Raw genomic sequence first — 21115 nt, forward strand, 5'->3', positions numbered from 1 at the left:
GGAATTAGCTGAAGCAGGTACTAGAGCCAGCTGACCATTCCTTCATACTCTGGAGGTTACTGCTGCTGCAGCTGAATGCTGTACGCAGCCTAGTATAGAACCAAAAACTGAAATAAAACCACCACATTGGAGAGATGGCAGATGAGGAGAGGTAGGAGGATGGAAAGACAGTAAAGGCTGGCACCCAGGTCTTTCCAGCTAAATTGTTCCCAATGTTTTTGAACTAAAGCCTACACATACAGACCACTGCAACAGCTGAAGGCAGATGGATGACTGAGGCAAGATCTGCAATTGTTTTCACCCTAAGCAATCTCTTGCCTAGACAATGGCAAAAAACCACCCCTTTGTTTCTGACCACTGCAACAGCTGCATAGATGAGCAAGACTTGAAGACTGGGGACTGATTTAGAAGTGGCTGTACAGATTACATCTACACAGGCTCCACCAAATTCTTTGACCACTTGATCTATCAAAGTCACCTCTATCAGATCTTAGCTGAGCTCCAGTCAACTGGATTTCATCTAGGTCCTGCTCTCTGCCAGATACTGGAAGAAGCTGGTGACAAATTGGATATCTGACACACAGATGTGTATCATCACTCTGGCTTCAGAGACAATCTTGGCAGTTTATATAAAAACTGAACATAGACAAGAGAATTGAGCTTTCACTACCTCACAAAAAAAGCTGCTAGAAGGGGGGGGTGGGGTGGGGCAGAGGGCACACACTGACACTGCAGACACTGATCATGTCAAGTAGTTTTTCAAAGACATGCATGATCTTGTTCTTACCCTCCAGTGTATGGTTGTATATTTGTATATAGAAAAATAGAACTTGCTTAAGATGCAGAATTCGGCCCTAAAGACAACTGGCCTCCATCTAGTCCCACTAAGTGGTAACAATTCATCTAAAACAGAGTCTGCATGGGTATTTGTGTGTGCACACAGAGTCACATGGCAGTAAGCATACCACATGTGCAATCACGCCTCTGCAATGATACATTATGTATGGTCAAAATACATGCAATACCATAATAAAGGGCAGTAAGCCTTTTCCTCTTCAGATGCATGTATGTAACTGGGGAGAAAATGAGGAAGCAGTATGCAGAAGGAAGGAACAAGACATAAATGTGCAAAAATGCATTCACCAACAACAAGAGGCTAGTTCTTTCATGTGGTGGCCTGACTACGCCCAGGGAAGGAAATCTGAGGATAGCTGGTATCACTGCAAATGCTCTTACCACCCCTCGCCTCAGTGCTCTTTCCCAGAAAGTGGAAGTTCATGACTGGGCAGTACTTGGCAAACCCATTAGATATGATTCTATCAATTCAGTCTTTGCCTTGGCTTCAGATCAGATCCTTCCAGCCCCTACCAGCTCAATAGATAGAAACAGCATGGGACCTCATTTTTTGGAAGCTAGTTCTGAAAGATGAGCCCAAGCACCAGCTTTCAAAGCCAACTGGCAAGAATAGAATATGTGGGCAAGATGGATCTATTTGAGAACCTTATTTAACAAAAAGAAAATACCAGCTTTGAAGTAATCTGTCACCTTTACTGGAAAATACGCAACTACAAATGCACTTTAATAACAGTTAGAACTCACTCTGCAAAATGAAGCAAATTGCTTATTTTCTTTTCCAGTCTAAAGTATACGATACCGTGCATGTCAATTAACCATCTACTTGAATACTGCATGCACGAATGCTACATAATAGTATAGTCTTTAAATCCTCAGGGGGTGGGGAGAGATGGGAGGGGTGAACAATAAAAGACAGCCCAAAACTGTGGGATTTTGTCCTTAAAGTCTGCATGGACTGTTCTCAGATAATATGGTATAAGAAGAAAAAAAATATTGATTCTGAATTTGAATTAGGAAAAAGTAGCAAGCAGGTGAAGATGAACTGCACTGAGAACTGAATTTATTCCTGTTTACCACTACAGAGCTTCAAGATGGAAAATAACAGCATTTTCCTACAAGTGATATTGGGAAATTCTGGACCTCAAAATCTGCAGTAATGCGTCCATTTTAACAAGAATTGTTAAAATAACTTTCTTTTGCTTTGGAGTAAGAGAGGTTTTTCCTTTCCTTTTCTTTTTAAAGCAAAAAGCATTACAGATTAATGACTAAAAGACAAAAACCAAGTATGGATTAAAACCAGTTTTAAATTAATTGAATCAACTGTTCATCTCTAGAGTATGTTAATTCTAAATATCCACCATAATTTCCCCTCCATTTTTACTATGATCTGAGATCAACATAAAGCCTTCGATGGTAACAGGTGAGGCCCAAAAAAAGGCTGAAGCAGAGAACAGAGACAGGTTCACTGTACCTACAGCACATCAAAGCTGCACCACTATCCATAAAGCGGGTTTATATGAGGGCGTTTGTACATGGAAGACAAAAAAGGAAGAAAAAAAAACCCAGACCAACAAAATCGTCATTACAAAGCAGACACACGCCACTTCTCCACAGCACAGCTTATTCTGCCTTCTAAACATGATACTTCTGCCCCTATTCAGCAAAGAAATTGTTCTAGATGCTTCTTCACAAATGGAAATAAACGTTATTCTTTAACTGAAACGTGCTTTTCTAAAGCTTGGGTGTTAAGATACTAAAAAGTTTTGCCAGTTTAGCTATTTCTGGGCAGCTAATTCAAGACCCCCCCTGCCATGACAGATGCAGCCTTCCTAAGCAATGGAGGGGTTCTCAGCCAGTGTGGAAGACAGGGCACAATATTAGAGGTTGCACCCATACAGCTTAATAATTGGTTCAGTGCTATAAATCCCTATTTTTAGTGCAAGACATCCCTTATTTGCTTGTCTGTGCAGTTGCAATTTCTGAAATATTCATTAGTTACTGAGGGTAGGTACACCTGCAGCTTTCTGATGCTGGAAATGCTGAAAGCACCACTGAGATAATTCAGATATTTGTAGCCACTTGGCTTCTCATTTAAAAGGAACGTGTCGGTTGAAATGTGAAGTCTGTGAGTATGTTCAGTATAGTAAAACCTAAAAAGCCCACCCAGAAGGGTAAGCCACCTAGCTAGAGAAGCAGGGGCACAGGGGAAGCTTTCAGTAATTATCAGTAACAGTTAACCTACTCCCTAAACCCCAAAATGAGCAATTCCAAGCAAACTTTTCAAGAGGCTACTAGTAAACACCTTGTTAGGATACTATAGGTCCTTTGGCCTAAACTGACACTGTATTAGGGCAGCTGAACTGCCACACAGTATTCTAAGACTTTCTCTACTCTTCTACCCCCAAGCAAAGGAATGGTTCGAAGTGATTTTGGTTAGCTGACCCCTCTTCTCCTCCACCCCCAAAAGATTCCAGCTTCCAGTTTTTGTCTAGAAGATATTTTCATGCAGTGGGAGCTGCAGTTACTGACATGGTTTCTTAGCCTGCGAAAGCAGCAATCTCACAGAAATGCTGTCACGGCCACTGTTTTATTGTGACTTACGTCCCCTTCATACAGTGCTCTCTCTCCTTTCCAGACAGTTACCTGTCTGGCTGTAGGAGACTCGTACTTGCAGGCAGTGGAGGGGAAAGGGCTGCCAGGGGAGCTCTGCCTCCAGGCAGAGGGAGCAAGTCCCTCCAGGGCAGGAGTTAACCTGCTGACAAATACCACGGGCACCGGGAACTCTGAAAAGAATACAAGGAAATTTGCAGAACACTGGCGGGAGGGAGAAAGGGAGGATTAAGTTAGGAGGAGCAAACTGGCTTGCTTTGATGTCTGAGGAGTAGGTGAGGCAGGAGGAAGAGCTCTCCCTCTCCCCCTGCCCCCAAAATAAACAGCAGCTTAGTGCTCTCTGGAGGAGGAAGCAGTAACCTAATAAAAATTAAGCCAGCTGGATTCTGTAGCAATTGATCTAAAACCTGTGAATAGCATAAGATGACTGTAGGAGAAAAAAGAAATCTTGAAGAATTTTTAACCCCTCTATGCTGGATCTGCAACCTCCAAGACCCCACAGAGAAACAGGGTTGCTGTTCATCTGCATTAGCTTTCAGTGTTAAAATCCTGGGAGGAGGTCGGGGCACTTGTTCCTACAGTTACTTGTAATATATGTGGCTCCAAAGGCTCCCAGGCGGAGAGTGCACGGAGAGGAGATCCACCTTTAGAGATCCTGCTAAAGAGAAAGGCTTTAATGTACAACCAAGCCTGGGAGAAAACCTAAATTGTATTCCTACCTGGGAATTACCAATAAAGTTAAACGCAAGGAGAAGAGCTGGCCACTAAATCAGGATCTGTGTGCTTTTCTGAGGACAGGATTTCCATTTGCAGCAATTTCCAAAATTTAATTTAAATTGTAAGAGGTAATGGCTAAGCACTACATAACTTCCATTACTAAAATATCCAAGTGAGATAATATCCCAGCGTTTTCCACACACATACACTTTCCACTTCATGTAAATCTGCAGTTTGACAGTTTACGTCTGGATTTTAATAGGTTTGGTAGAAACAGAATTATGAAGAAAACTTTGGAGGCTGCAACAAGAATTTTTGCCAGAAGTAACAATAAGCTTTAAGATAAACTAGTTCATATTTTTTGTATTTATTGTTTCAAAGGTATCAACAACTTGGTATCTAGGAAAGCATGCCCACAGCAGAAAACAAACAGGAACTTACTCTGCCTCATTTCCTCTCTTATGGAAGTTTCAAGTTATATCAATCTAGTTATTATTTTTTGTTCTTTTCTGCTGTATCCGTGCTAAGAGCCAACAGCCAGCTATAGATGGGAAGGCTGCTGATCTTGTACTTGCAGCTGGACAAAATGTGAAAGAAACTGGATTTAATCTCTGGTTCTGCCATTTGTTGTTCATAACCTAAACAACTGGTGTCGGAAGGCTGATTCTAGTTTGAAATAGTCTTAGGATCCTACCTTCTGAGTTTCATAAGCAGTGTGTCAGTTTGCTTCCTTGTAAAAACAGGAGTATCATCATAATAAAAGATTACTCTTAAGGATAATCATGCCTGTCAGTTAGCTACTTAGGAATATGCAAAAGCAAGAGAAGTCAATGAATAATGAAACGGGCTACAGTGAGCACTCTCTAGCATAAATTAAACAACTAATTTAAAAATATTTATAATTTTTTTTTATTTTAGCAACTCTCAATAATAAGCACTAAAAGAAACAAAATTGCATTTTGAGAAGATGATTTTTAATTTGATTTTGCCTTTAACAATAAAAATGTGTATACATTCATAGAACAAGTATACACTAACTCAGGGTAGCTAATGGGATTTTTGTTTACTTTCGTTCTCTAGTTTTTTGTTTACTTTTCGTACACTCCTTCAGAAGAACGAGACTGTCACTACTCTAAATACATGTGTCCTTCATGCTTCAATGTTAAGTTTTCACAAATGCCCACCAGTAAGGCAACTCTAACAGATCTAATTTATAATTCATAAGAGCAAGGCTGAAATCTAAATCTTTAGTCCACTACTAAAAACCACTGCAAAAAACTGCGGTCTCCACTGGAAAAGGTGCTGGCCATTGCACTAAGTCGACAATAAAATTCAGCTCACAAGTTTTATCACTGATTCAACAGGGAAACAAAGAAGCCATTGTCAGAAGTGGTTACCTCTAGGAACAAAGTCAGGGCTTAAATAAGTAGCCCAATATTCAAAGACTCACAGCAAAGTGCTTTCTGAAGCTGGCGGAATTTTGACCACCTGCAAACAGGCTCATGGTTCTCAGCACAGATATTTAAGGCTTCTGCCGCTACTTAAAGCATTCTTAACTGTATATGAGACTTGCAACTGAATATACATTACCAATATGCACACTGCACATTTTTTCTGAAGCCAATTGCTCCTGAAGTTGTATGACTATTTCACACATGCTGCAATCAGTAATACCGATGATTACATGGCATGTATATTTCTTACATGTGTGCATGCATATATATACATACATATACACAAAGAATATGTATACACAGAGTATACACTTTGCATATACACATACACTTGTACAAATCCAGCTCCCAGATTCTAATCCCAAATGCTTTAAACTTTCGGTCTTCACTGAATACTGACACTTTTCAAAGTCTCTTTTGTCTCCATTTATGTTAGTGCTTTGGTCATGTGCGATTTTATTTACAGATGGGTTAATAAGGAAACACTGCACTCAGTTTCAGCATGAAGACAGAGAATTAAAAAAAATAATTAAGTATTTTTGTTAGGTATACATTAGAAGCAGAACGGAAACAATATTTGAGCAAAGAGGATCAAATTAGCAAGACTGGGAATTGTTTTTGCACATGTAATTTTTCAAATGCCCTTGATGACGACTCATAATATATAAATTTAAAGACAAAAACCTGGCCAGTCAGTAACCTTCCTATTCAGTGACTGCAGGACTTGGCAGTAAATGTCACTGCTAAAAAATATTTCACTACATTAACTTACTGGCAACCACATTTGCTGAATAAGTTCATAAACAGCCACGGGAAAAAAGACAGCCAGAAATAAAGCTGCTAATGATTCACTCTTTTCTAACATGCATAATCCTCAGCTTACAGAACAAATAGATAGGAAAGAATAAAGTTATCCTTTACCAAGACAGTTCACTTCCCTATTCACCTCACCAAGGTCAAACTATAATCCAGGAACGGGTAAGACTAATGTATTGCAGACAAGGAGACCATGAAGAGTAAGTGAAAGGAAAAGAAAAGAATCCTTCTCAGGGAAAAAACTAGAGCACATCTTGAAAAAGTAATCAGTTTTCCATTTGCCAGTTTAGACTAGGTTTAGATCATTCCTAGGAGAAACACTTGATGACTTCTAAAACTCAAAAAAAAAAAAAAAAATCATTTCCGCATATTTCTCTGCTTATAAATGGCTCCACCATAATTACTTCTCAGTACTGAAATGCATAAGACCAAAACAAAAGGACACAGAACCTGAAAAAACAAAAGGCTATTTTTCCTGTATGCTTACAGCGGGCTAGCTATACCAGTCCTACATGACATGAACATGTCACAGACTCTCCAATGTTTAACTGATATTTTGAGGACTATCACTCTCTCCTCCCTCTTCTTCCTGCTGTACCCTTTGAAAACTTCATGGCAGTCTGTGGGAGACTCTGACTTCTGTCTTCAGTTGCTGAGGCAGCAACCAGAAGAAAAAAGACACAGAAATTATACAGATCGTAAAAACATTTTACTTAAACATATCAAATATGAAATAAAGAGAAGTAGATGGACTCAGCTTGCAGACTGCCTCCTTATTTTACACCATCTCAGAGCTCATGGATTTTCAAATCATTATTTAGGCTGCTCTTGGAATACAAAACACATTTTGCAAAAACACTGCATGGAAAGCAGTTTAGGGAGAATAACAGTTTTGTATCAAAACAGAATCACAAAGACCCTTCAATCTGCCTTGTTTGGTTTCTGTGCAAAAATACAGTTGAAACAAATTTTGCATACTTTAATACAACTGGAACTGAACAGATGCTCTAATACATATACATACTCCTGATGAAATTAACTAAACAACTATCTGTTTTAAAACAGAAATAACTGTAGTGTTAAGAAAATACTGCCATGACTACAAGTCACAATGTGAGGCTTGCTTGTATTTCCACAGATGGGATCTTCACAGAGTCCTTATGGGGACCGGAGGAGGGGAGGCTTCCTCGGAGAGGAAATAGAAGGTTTTTTCAAAACCAAAAATTCAACATTTTGAATAAAATATGTTTAATGTTTTTGTTTTTATGTAAACAGACTTTAGGAAGTGATCTGACAGCCTTAAGAAATTACCATTTGAAAGAAAAAAGGTCTACATGCTTCATCTTTGATCTAGGAGGCAGATTTATCACAGGACAGGATGACTGAAGTTTATTCATTAGCTGATAACGTCCACATGCAACCCAAGCCTTTAATCTGCAATAAAACAGCAAACTAGGATGAGGCTCTGAGGAAAGGAAATCAAGTCAGTTTGGCTGAGCAGGGACATGCCAATGGAGGGCCAGGGGGCAGCCAGGGGGGCAGCACCCCACAAGAAGAGCCCTGTCCAGGTGCTGTTGCTCCTCCATGCCCCATAGAGCTGGTGACCATCAGGTTCACAGTGGCCCTGTGCAGTTAAAATCTGCATAATGTGGCTGCCATCTCTGCTGGGATGCCCAGTTGTACTTTTTCGTTAGTAATAACGTTCACATGGCATACAGGGCACTCTGAAAGGAATAGCTTCCACTTAAAAAGTTTTTAAAATCAAAACCTGTGTATTTGATGGGGTCTTGTAATTCAATTCACAGTGCTATTGTTGCCATTAGTATTTACACAACCTGTGTGCCACTACCACTACTAGAATCTAGGAGAGCCTAAGTCTTCACCATTTCAAAGCTGGAAAATTCAGCATGACAACACAAGCAGAAAAGCAAATAAACAGAAATTGCCTATTAAAATCAAAGCAAACCCACAAATTCTCTACTGTTAAGATCACAAATTAAAGGCATTATGGTCAACAGTCTGCCTCTTGGTAAAACTTTTCCAAGAATTAAATCTTGCAATTATGGAAAAGGTCACGATTATGGCAGTTTTAAATATTTCCAAAAATCCTCTAGAAGAAGAAGAAAAAAAAATAAAATCTGTATTAGCACAGGCTGATGCCCAGTGATGAACCACAAAATGAGCCCACAAGGTTCTCTGAAAAACACCAGTTCCTAATTTCTTTTGAACAAGAATTTAACCAAAAAAAACCAAACCCCACAACAAAACAAAACAAAACAAAACAAAAAAAAGAAAAAGAAAGTTAACAGCTGGTAACAGTTTCAGTCCTGCTTTAAACAAAGGAAACAAGTGCCCAGGGACACAATGAAAGAAGCAAGGCTATCTAAGGCAACTATGAAGGGAGATAAGGTGGTCTGCATGGACTCCTCAGTCTGACCTCTCCAGCTCTTACAACAGCAATTGCATTGGACACTCTTTGTAAAATGCTTTTGAGATCTCTAGATAAGTGATCATTAAGAAAGCTGTATATCTCACAGCAGCATGATACATGCATTTCTGTACCTACTTCAAACCGAGAAACAAAGATGTTAAGCAACATGCCCAAGGTCATGCAAAGCTAAGGGCAGAACAAACCACAGAGCCCTGACTCCTGCAGCCCTTTAGAAAGAATCCGTCACAGTCGGGCATGCACTAAAATAAATAAGTAAATGTCTCTGTATTTGACAGTGTCTGACCTATGAAAGGAAGTAGTTTCAAGACAAGTGGCAAAAACCAAAACACAGCTGCAGTAGAAAGCCCTACTAGGGAATAGCTAAGCACCAAGAATAACTAGCACCACCTTGTAGGATATTTATCAGACTGCCTGCTACAGTACCACACTTGCAGAGCTACATTTGAGACCAGCCACATAGGCTCTTTAAAAAAAAAAAGAAATAAAAAGGGAATTTGTAGAAAAAAAAACCCAAACCTGAAAACACACTAGTGTGTGCAACTTGCCGTACAGAGAAAACCAAAACACTACCAACTGCAATTTCTAGGACATTGTGCACTACCAAGACATGACTACCAGCTGCCTACGTAGTGAATCACCACGTTAAAAAAATGTCATTTTTTTCAGTCCACTAAATTTTTTTCTAGAAGCTGCAAAATTAAAACATTCTGCATCATAAACAAAAACAAACCCAGTAAACAGATCTCCCTTTGACTTCAGCAGGCCCATCAGAACTTATATCATTCTGGTGTTTTCTACTGTTTTAATCATGTGGGGTTTTTTCTCCAAAATATGTCAAAATAAGTGAAAATTAACCTCTACCAATTGCTCACCATCTTTTGCTATACTAAAACAAACAGGAAATGCTCTTCTAGTTCTGAAATTCCCTTTTGGAATTTAAGCCACAAAAGTAAAGAGAACAAAAATAAAACAAACCAAGCATTCTTCACCTGATCGTGAAAAAAAAAAAAAAAGTATGATTTTGGATGCTATGAACATGTAAATAAATATTAAAGCCTTTCCTCATTTAAACCGCATTTGGAATATCCTAAGCCATTAGTTAAAATGACAGAAGAATACAGCTACCTGAAGCCTATGTAAAGAATCTCTCTTTAACAGGCTTTTAAAGATTGCAAGCCAGAGCATCTAAAAAGCACATCCCTGAATAATTTAAGGCTCCTGGAATCTACGTTGAAAGAGCTCCTTTGCTAACCCTGGAGGAAAAAATCCAGAGGTAAGTGAAAGAATAAAGGCTGTGAAAGATGAGTGACAAAATCACTACTAAAAAAGTGTTTTTCCTATCTTAAAGTTGAATCAGACATGGAGGAACACAGATTTTACAGCCAGCCCTTCCCATTTACTGTCAACAGCTGTGGTCTAACATTAACATTTACCCCTCGGCAGTGTTAAGGCTCTGATGGTCAGGGAAACAATACAGGAACAAAATGAAAGACAAGGAAGGAAACCGATCAAGAAGGTGAAGCACAACACAAATCCTCATTAGCAGAAACTCAGTAAGAAATAAAGAGCAAAAAGACAGAGTTTATCATTAATTTTAAAGGAGTAAAGTACATTTTGGGGCAAAAGAAGAAACGGAAAAAAAGCATCCCAAACTCTGGAAGAACAGAGCAACGTAAATACATATTATTCAAACAAAACAAAACACAATTATGCTATTAACACACCAGGCAATCTGGTTTGGTGCAGGGTAATCCCCATTTATAACCAATTGTACCAAGGTTGATTTACAAATCAGTGGATTGTTGACAAAACAGAGTTTTCTCTGCCAACTACATCCTTTAAACATCAGCAAATCCTACCTACTTCCTCTTGTGTCTGTCATAGAAACCATCCAAACAATGGGAGCAAGCAATCTTCACCTCAACAGCTACTGACTTCAAGCAAGCTGAACACTTTATTCATTTTTACTCCTAGACTGGAAAGTCCTTGCTGTTCTACAGTATCTGAAAGCCTCACCACTGATTACAACAGGTTCAGGATCTGGCTCCTCCTCAGTATATGAAAATGGATTTGAAACAATAGGAAACCTTATCTGAGGAAGTTAACACAGGTCACCCTTCTCCACACATGAATACTGACTTTATACAGGCAGAAAAACAGCTTAACTACGTCTTAGGAATTAGATAAGAATTTGGGAACAGTGTCACATACAGAATGCTGATTTTTTTTAAAAAAGAGACATCCACCTTTTTGGAGAAACAGATGTTGTGGTTTTGCCTTACACGATTTTTCATGTAATTACTAACAGAAGAGTCTTTAAGAAGTCACTTGAATATATCGCAAACAGGTCAGCTGAAGTGTAGAAGCAGATTCAGAATGGGGCAAAATCAATCTGCCTAACACAGAATTTCGAAGCAAATGCCTGTAAAAGTGATTTCCTCCCTCTTTTTGTGGATTTTTTTCTAATGAAAATGGAAATGAAAGAGTAAGAAAACTACATTATTTAATATGCAGTTGTGGTATTTCTCCACTGTAATTGCAAGCCGAAAAAAATACCCAAAAGTCTTTCTGAAACATGTTTTTCTCCCTTAGAACTCAAAAAGTTCAGGCACTGCAGAAAGCAAAAGGTTACAAGAAACTAAACTGCGATTTGTTTTTCAAATTTCATCCGAACAGGCTAGCTGTTATCTACTCTTCATTCCGCTCACACTGAGCTAAACTACAAAAAGGTTCTTTGTGATAAGTATTCAAAGTTAAAAAAATACTTAATAAAAAGGTAATACAAGATGGGCAAGATGGGGTTTTGGACGCTGTGAAAAAAAAAGAAAGGATTGGAAATGCAGACATTTCTAAGATTATTATGGCAGGAAGAACCACTTTCAAGAAGACATAATGGAATAACAAAATAAATTCCGCTTTGAACAGGTAAACTGAAGCTTAAAACATTAAGGCAAAGCTTATGCTGGATCCTTAGCTAGTAGAAATATGCACAGTTCTAGTAACGTCAATAATATCACATGAAGTCATGCTAGCTGTTGATCTCACTCGTATATCTAAAGCCCACACCTGAACTATAAATATATGTATTATGTTTGCTTTTTGAAAACTGAGTGAAGTTTAATAGCAACTCATAATTGAAATATTCATGGCTTCCACACTAGCTCTGAAGTTAAATCCCCAAAGTGGATAAAGTGGACTATGTATCTAATCTAAACTAAATGTTTCCCTTAGTTACTAATACCAGTGCAGTTTCACTAGTTAAAATCATTATTACAGAAAAGAAACGCAAAACCCATGGCACTTTAAGGGGCATTTAATCCTGCTCAGCACTAGGACACAGCACATGATCTTGGCAGTATCAATTCCTCTACTATGTTCCCTATCTTTGCTTCAAGAGTTAACTAACTTGGTGATTTCTAGGCAAGAAAGTTTTTACCACAGCTTTCCAGCACTGCTACTGTTACCAAAGTTTCTTACAAGTTCTTTCAGTGCTAAAAATTTCCATTTATGACCACAAACCTACCTCAGGTTTAAAGCCCATTTCTCTATCAATGACACTAGAAATAAAACCTCACTAATTTTTGTACCTGGACTGCAGACTATAACTGTTTCAGTGGAGCACTTGTTTTCTTCACGAACTCTGCACAATACACACACACACCCCCTTACCTACACACGGCTCCATAAACTGAATCTGTGCAGCAAACAACAGTTTGGTTGCCTGTGAACTAAAGCGACTGTGACCCCCTTCACTGGCATACACTTCTGTCCTTCACTGCTTATGGCTCAGTTAAGTGTACTAAAGACTGAACCTACGAAAGCTTGCCCATCCTCTCCCATGTTTCAAAACAATAAACATTTTTTAAAATAAAAAAATTTAAAAAAAGCGCCAAGTGTTCCTGCCAGGCTGCTGCCAGTAACAGGGCAAGTACTTATAGATTATATAGTCATTATAATAGCGTTTGGAGGCAGGTTTGGATCCCAGAGATAACAGTCACAATTGTGCTACTTCTGCAGCAGTAATTTCCCCATGGCTTTGGTTATGTTGATCTCCGTTCCTGTTTTGCAGAGCCCACAGCAACATACATTATATCCAAGTATATGTCTGAAACTCCACAACCTTTGCCAGAATAACACTCCAGGAAGCTCTCCTGACCTTTACTTAAGATAAAGAAACCAACTGAAATGAAGAAATAAATGTTCCTTTGATAGTAATGTGTAAGCTGTGGCTAAGGAACTTTGAAATACAACAGCATTAATAAAATAGCCATATTAGGAGAATTTCTTTATCACCAAAAGCAGTGACCAGCTTCAATGAGGCTTTTCATTCACTGTTCACAAATTATTTTCCAGGAATCATTGACTTGTTGTGTAACGATAATTGCGGGTTAATAGAAGCCCTAACTGAACTTTGTACTCTTACACAAAGGATGTATGCATACATGACTATATTTGGACACAGCTTCATATGTAGGATAACATAACTGATTTTCAACTTACAGACTGTTCTGGCTTTCATAATATAGTTTCATTTTAAAAAAAAAAAAAGAAGTCTTTGAAGCCAGAGGTGGGAAAAAAAAAAACCCAACTGTTACAAAAGCCAACTTTCGAAGTTTGAAAGTGACCATGACTGCTGGTTAGTATATGTACAAGAACTTCTAGAGAAAAACAAAAATAAATTGTTGCTGTGCAGGTATACTATTAAGAGTACAGGGGACAAAAAATCATCTTTTTTTTCCTTTTCTTTCCCTACAAAATGTTGTTACGAATATGCTCAAATTCTTCTTAAAACAGTTTCTAAATAACTGGGAAAAAATCCTCTAAAAGATTTATAAGAAAACAAGTCTGAATTTGGTTGTGGGGTTAAAGACTACTCTAATGCAATTCTTTTGAATCTTTCTAATTTTAATCCTAACATTTCACTACATGAATGCTGTATTCAACAGCTATCTGGTTTAGTGAACTGCAGAAATTCACTCTGATAGGATAAATTACTTAAGTTATTTAGCAAAACGCAAAAGCTACCAAGCGCTCTGCTGCAATCAGCAGACACTGTTTAGAAGAGACCTTCGATGACAAAGAGAAGCTTTGCCATGAGGAAGAAAGATGCATAAAGAAGCTCCAAGAATCCCGTGACTTTGGCAGATAAAGTTTCTCATGCCATTTCTTTATTAGGCCCTTGCAACCACCCAAAATCACAGAACAGCAGGTACAGCGAAGGGGAATCAGTGCTTAACAGAACAGCAGCACTTCAGCAAGTAAAGGCAAGATTTGAGGAGCACAGGCTAAAAAAAAGTAAATTGGGGCACATACTAAGTAAAGTAGCAAACCAAACAATGCAAAGCATCCAGCTTAACGTAACTCCTGCTTCCTCCCATTAATTCAAAGGGAAATTTTGTTAGAGCAACAAAGTGCCACATGCTAAGACAACTTAAAAATGCTTCAGCAGTGACTGTATTTGATTGATTATGTGGTGAATTTATTTATACACAAAACATACTGAGCAGCCCTATTTCTGCTCAGCGTATCAGAGTATCACACAGCATCTGATCTTGTCCTGCCTCAACACATTCCACTCCTCACTCTATGGACAGAGAAACACACCCCCATCTCCACAATCTGCGTCTCTCCTTGCTTCCCTTGGGGCTGGCAGGTGGGAACTACAGGAGAGGGCCAACTGCTAAAGGTGGTACCTTCAGACCAAAAAACCTTCTTTTTAGCTGCATGTCAAAATGCCACTTGATTTATCTATTCATCATTCTGATGTCACCGACCAGCAAAAGGAGCTATCACATGACTGCAGATGACACAATAAATCACAAATATGAAAACTCAAATATAAATATACTAATTTTTAACAAAGTGATGATTCATACTATACTTACAACTTTCAGCCTGATAGTCTGGCACAAACTGCTCGTCATTGTCAGGTACCTGAGCTGAAGAAAGGAAAACAAAAACAAAAAAAAAAAACAAACAAAAAACAAAAACAAGGAAAGAATTAAAAGAAGCCATTAAAGCATAAATAAAGACTCTTGTGCTTAATTTGAAACGCAGCCAAGATTAGAACTAACAATTTTTTTTTTCTCATTGTTGAGCATGAAAATTAGGCAAGCATGCCATTTTACTATCAGATGAACCCTGGGGTGAAGCTGTGCGGTACACTGCGAGTCCAGAGCAGCCCCGGTGCAGTGACAGGGGTGGGAGGCCGTGAAGGCTGGCACTGGCCCTGGCCCTGCCTCACTGCCTGCATCAGGGCCCGGACCTACCATGCCACTGGTAAAACTTGTCAGTTTCAAAATAGGTACACATGAAGTCTACATAAAGTGTTTAACATTTACACATCTTTAACCCCAAACTACCACACCTTCATCTTACTTAAAGTGATTCCAATTTCTCATGGCAGTCAGCCAACACAGTAGGGGGTTTTTTTGTTATTATTTTAAATACTCAAAAAGAACTGTTTTACCAAACCACAGAATTCCTGGTTCAACGACAACATTTCAGGCATCAAAAAAAGTTATTTACTTAAAGCAAGAATCATTATTAACATCCATTCACCTTGCGTAAGATCATCTGTGCTTTTAGGAAACTTTTATCACAAATCTGAGCTATAAAATACAATCATTTCACGGTCTGCTGATACATAATTTTGCGTCTGTGGTACCACAGTTCCTTTTCATTATGTGTCTAAGACATTAGCCATCTCTCATACTGTGTTCTAAACTCTGTAAACCATTTAAGCTGAAATACCACTGAATATACATTATAGGTGAATACATTCGAACAACTGCAGAACATGACACTGAGAAGCGGCATCCTCGGAGCATGACTCGACATCCCAAGAGAGATCCAGCTTATTGTTTCTGAACTTTGTCATCTTTTCCTCAACATACGCTAACAAGAATCATCACAGCAAAGCTGCATAAAATTATCTGTTTGAAAATACTATAATTTACACAGTTCTTGTCTAAAGACAAGCAAGTAATTCATATGATCTTAATTAAAAGTTAACATCTGCCATGATCTGGTTACCCAATAAGATTTGAGAGGTAAATACTGGTTATATAATCTTTTATCAAAACCATGACTATCAAACCATTAAATAAAATACGCTAAATGATAAAATGTAACTTTAATGCTCTCAGAACACTTTTTAGTTTAGGAAGCGTATATTCCCCCTGATATATGTGAACTGCTACTAGTTTAACAGAATTTGTTTGAATGAAAAATACATATTTAATTATAATTACTCACAATTTTTTTGAATGTGCACTATAGTACTCTTCATGGACCAGACCTCCACTCCTTAACTCAGGAAATATTTCTAATGACTTAACTGGGAGTTTTTTTCCTGGGTAAAGAGTTCAGAATCAGGCTCATTATACTGAAAAATTATTTGCTCTCAGTTTTAAAATAAACGTTTAAAGTCCTAATGTCTTAACTGCAGCAAATACCCTTTAAGAACAAATGACCTTAGGAAATCTGCAAACCCAGATTTGAAAAGAAGTGTAAGATAAATACAAAAAGTGTAATTAGGATTACCCTGGAAAAAAGCACAGCTACTGTTGCTTTGTTGTTTGGGGTTTTTAATTCAAAAAAGAAAACAACACAATACAGTAACCTATCCTTTTTAGGAGAAACCAGTACCTCTGAGGACATGTTAGCTCCTCGAAGTTTGAAGCTGTATAAAACATGTATTTTACCGACCCAAATATTCCCAATATTTTTCATGGATTACATTTCTCTTTCCTCCAGAGAAACCACAGAACTTTTACCAAAAATTAACACAGGGACAGCCTAAGGCCAGACACTAACGCTCCACAATTTCTGACATTTCAGGCAATTCACTGCATGCAAATGTTCGGCACCTTCCTTACAAAAATGCCAAATGTTTGACTGTCACAGAAGAATCTGACCATGAAATCAAGGTCTCCTACTTAAAAGATCAGTTTCTAAGGATTTCTTACATTTCCAATTGTTTTTGAAGGGTTTGTGAGTACATTCAGTTAAAGGAATTGTATCAAGTAATTTCTTGTTTACAGAATTCCCATCCCACGCATTTTCTTAAGCCAGCTATCCTTTTCAAATGCAGCAAGAAAGCTAGTATGCCTAATTTTTTTATACACATACATGCGTGTGTTTTACATATATATGCGTATATATATATATGTTAATTTGTGAATCCAGGATATCTAAAAAAGTCTTAAAGAAAACAAAAACCCTCCTGTTGAAATCAGGAGGCTACATTTAGTGATTGCAGAACCGGGACAGCAATCTTACATAACTTTCTAAAGCATACTCTGTGCACCAGACTGCTTCACCGGTGCTTTATTCAGGTTTTATCCGTCTAACTTGACTTACTCCAGAACAAATAAGGTCCTTTTTTTCCCCACCCAAAAAGTAAGAAAAAATAAAATACATCTGGTTGAACTGTCATGGAAAACCAATATATTACTTTAGAGAGATTGTCATTACCCCTGATTTGGTCTGGAGCAAATAAGAAAAATATACTTAATTCATAGATGCCCCAAATTGATGAAGGCATATTTAATAGAGATCAAAGCGCATCACTTTATCAGTACTCTAGAAATAGATGGAGACTACACTGTCAAAATGTATTTTAAATACAACAGTAACACAGCCTTAAAGCCTCTGTAGGAAAAGAAATACAGCAAGTTAAGAAGTGTTTAAAACCCTGCCAAATATAAACAAAACAAATAACAACATCCAAAGTGTTCAACCCAGGAACATGTATTTCCTACTGGAATCTAATTTTAGCAGCAGCAGTACCTTAGAAACGAGCCCACAAGTCTATACAAAGAAATTAAAAGGGCCTGTTAACTGTTGGAAATGAGAACTTCAACTATTCCTTCACTTAATCTGTTATTATTTTTAAACTAGCAGAACTGAAACTCGCTCATGATCATACTGCAGAAATGCAAGCAACCACCATCAGGCCCAATAAATACACGTCTTGCACCAGCACCTTGCTACAAGAGGGCAAACTGCTGGAATACATCATTCTGTTACTCAAAGGGAAGAGGGCTTTTGTACCTTGAGTTTGGATAAGTACAGGCAGACTTCATTGGAAATTAAACAGACAGGTAAGGACAATTCAACCTGAATGTCTGAAAGGAAGATTTAACTTGCAGCGCTGCAACTGTCTGCACATTTATGTATGCCATTCATTTCCTTTCTTCTTTTACTCACAAATACTGCAGTTCAATAAGGCTGCCATAAAATCTTCACTGGTCTTCGGTTAACATACTCAACACAAGACACAATGCATAAATCACCAAAACTTTTTTTTTCCATTTTGCCATTCAGAGGAAAATTGAAAAAGATATCCGAAATGATCATCTAACTGAATGAGAATATTTCCCTGAGCTACTTAATTATGGGGGTTTGAGAAGGCAAGTATATTCCAAAAGACTAATAAAAGGTTTTGAAGGATATTAAGCACGTGGCTTTTACTGCTAATAGCAGAAGCAGCTACATTAGTTCATTTCACATTCAGAGCCATCAAGTCTCAGACTCCTGAAGCAGACAACATCTGCAGCATAAACTATCCAGGCTCAGCCTAGATTATTACCAAAAGTTTTCTTTTTCTTCTGATAGCTATAACGTCTCAAGAGGATTTGGGAAGTGTACAGAAATGTTAATGATGATCTTGAGGACGTTATCTGTTTAGATTTTACAGTTTCACTACCTACTGAGTTAAAACCAGTTTTCCAAAAGCAAACATTCACAGCACAAAAATACTTAAAACTTGTTTGTAGTTTTTAGAGCTTTAAAAAGCCTTTGGAAAAACTGAACTGACGGCTCATTTTGAAAATGGAAAGCAATTTGAGAAAACAAACAAAAAAAGGTTTAGAACTAGGGCCTGTTAGCTGGCTTTCATTGCAAGTAAACAAAAATAAAAAGTCCCCGCTAGCAAGTATCCAGAACAAAAGGAGTTAATATTTAATTAAAACCAGCTCTATCCACTGTAACAATGACCTGGAGCCAAACAAGGCAGAAGATGTATGAGTCATTCTTTCTGCCAGTGAATGAGACAGCTGATCTCCGAAGCAATTCCTCAAGACAAGCAGTCAGAACTGGAGTTCTGCCTCCATTCACAAAAACACAGTCCAGCATGAACCATGTGGCCCCAACCACAAGCTTTTCATGTCACACCCTTCCAGAAAGCTACAGCAAAGTAAACTTGAACTTTAGGCATAAACACACTGATTTCACTGCTTTGTCTCAAGATGCAGCACAGACCTGCCGAGGAACGTTATTTAATAAATGACAAGTTAAGCGAACTATAAAGGGCTTAAATTTAACTCTTCCTTCTCCCAATCACAAACAGCTTCCAAAAGCTCAGCTGCACGCCAGGGAAAGGTGTTCCTGTTAAAAAACGGAAACTTTCCAGAAAAACAAGAAGCTGCAAACCGCCTCGCTTCACTTAAAAACTTTATTTTGGGCAGCAGAACACTTCCTGCGGTACTGTGTTCTCTGACCTCACACTTCACTTTTAGAGCTAAGAGCAATTTGTTTTAAAATATCAATCATTTATTCAAAGCGGCAAAAGAAATTGGCAGGAAATTATATAAGAACAGCAGTATTTTGGCTTCAGCTAAAATAAGACTTCAGGCCTCAACAGTAATGACTCTATTGAGTTTTCTTTGATTCATTGTCACTTCTGAGTATCTGAAAGATTGTGTAAATTGGAAGTATCCCTGAAAGAGCAGGGGCTGGGGGGGGGGGGGGGGGGGGGGGGGGGGGGGGGGGGGCAGCGGTGAGGGTGTGTGTGAGGGTGGTGGTTGTTGGTTGTTTTTTTCCTACGGGAACAACTGTTTCTAACAAAGGAGAATTCAGAAGGCAGAACAGTGACAAATTTCAAGATGGTAAAAAATATTATTTCCCATAAGCACTGGATTTGCTGTCAAAACAATCCAAACCCCTTTTTACATAACGTGAGATGCTCTGACTAATAAACTCAAATGCAGTTCAAAACTAGCTCCAGATTACAAAATTCTTCCTTATGTGAATAATCCCTAGGAATATGAAGATGGGTTTGCAGAATCTGCTCTTCATTTGCTGCTACATTAAAAATGAGGAAAAAGTTAGCTTAAAAGGAATATTCGCATTTAACATTTTGCTGCATCTTTCATGGATCGCAAAACTCACTATACCTTTGGAAATTATTGTTTTGAATAAAAGGCATTTACTACTCCAGCAAAAAGGAATGTTAAAAAGTTTGTTACTACAGAGACTTTCAGACTTGTGCATTTCTGGTGGTTTTATTTCTTTTGGGTTTCTTTTTAAAAGAACGCACACACACACACCTTTTTACCTAATTAACTTTTCTCCTTTTTTTGTGCACATATATTTAACATCAAGAGTTACAAGTATTTGAAAGCCAAATGTGTTAGGTCACTAGAATAATGATACTAAAAAATGGATTTTTTTTTTTGTATTACAGATTCCAAAATGAAAATCTTTTCACTGCTTTTGAGTGTCTGCCCCCATCAGATAGCTCTCAGCCACGGAGGTGTAAATTACCATCTCTTCATTATTTTTGCTCCTATAAAAACGTGGATAGTTCTCGCATAAGGCTACATAGCATTTACCTTACACTGGATAGATTTTATAACTTTTTGGCAGAAGAAAGCTAGTCAGCCAGAGTAAGATGCTACACATCTTCACTGATTTAAACGAAGCCACTCTAACTAGGCTAATATTTGAAGATCTAGTACTTTTATTTAAAAAAAAAAACTTTAAGAACTATAAACTACTTATTTTCATACCTCTTCAATTAATGAAAAAACTAGAAGTCAACACCAGCTTAGACATCATAACACTGCTGTATCCTTCACAGTAGGAGAACAGGACAGAAACTTATTTCCTAAAGTTCACTCCAAATTCGGGTATTACTTCGGAGGAGTAACTTTGTGATAACAAGAACTGCCATTTAAATACCGGTAGCTTGTAGTAGCCCATCCATTGTTTAGCTAAACTGCATTAGAGGCATGAACCTGTTACCTGTAGCTATTATTTCAAACCACTTATTGTTCACGTAATCTTTTTGTGTTTTTTCAAGTCACCCAAAAACATTTTTATTTTTCAGTTTATTAACATCTGAGAAGCGTACTATCTATTGCTTTAAGAAGCAGATCCAGTGCACAAATTCATTATTTGTCTTTGCCTGGGATGCCTTTTACAT

The 21115-nt window shown here is 38.0% G+C and overlaps 1 protein-coding gene across 4 annotated transcripts in view; it reads right to left on the minus strand.

Annotated features, from left to right (window-relative positions):
• Positions 1–21115, minus strand: part of ETV1 (ETS variant transcription factor 1) — a 66786-nt gene that overhangs the window by 38460 nt on the left and 7211 nt on the right. For all 4 annotated transcript variants that reach the window (XM_037385851.1, XM_037385849.1, XM_037385850.1 and 1 more), the window contains one exon: positions 14790–14843. In XM_037385851.1, the coding sequence (XP_037241748.1) occupies positions 14790–14843 (54 nt within the window). The remainder of the gene's footprint in view (positions 1–14789; positions 14844–21115) is intronic.

This window comes from Falco rusticolus, chromosome 4, assembly GCF_015220075.1.
Source record: "Falco rusticolus isolate bFalRus1 chromosome 4, bFalRus1.pri, whole genome shotgun sequence".
Taxonomy (NCBI): domain Eukaryota; kingdom Metazoa; phylum Chordata; class Aves; order Falconiformes; family Falconidae; genus Falco; species Falco rusticolus.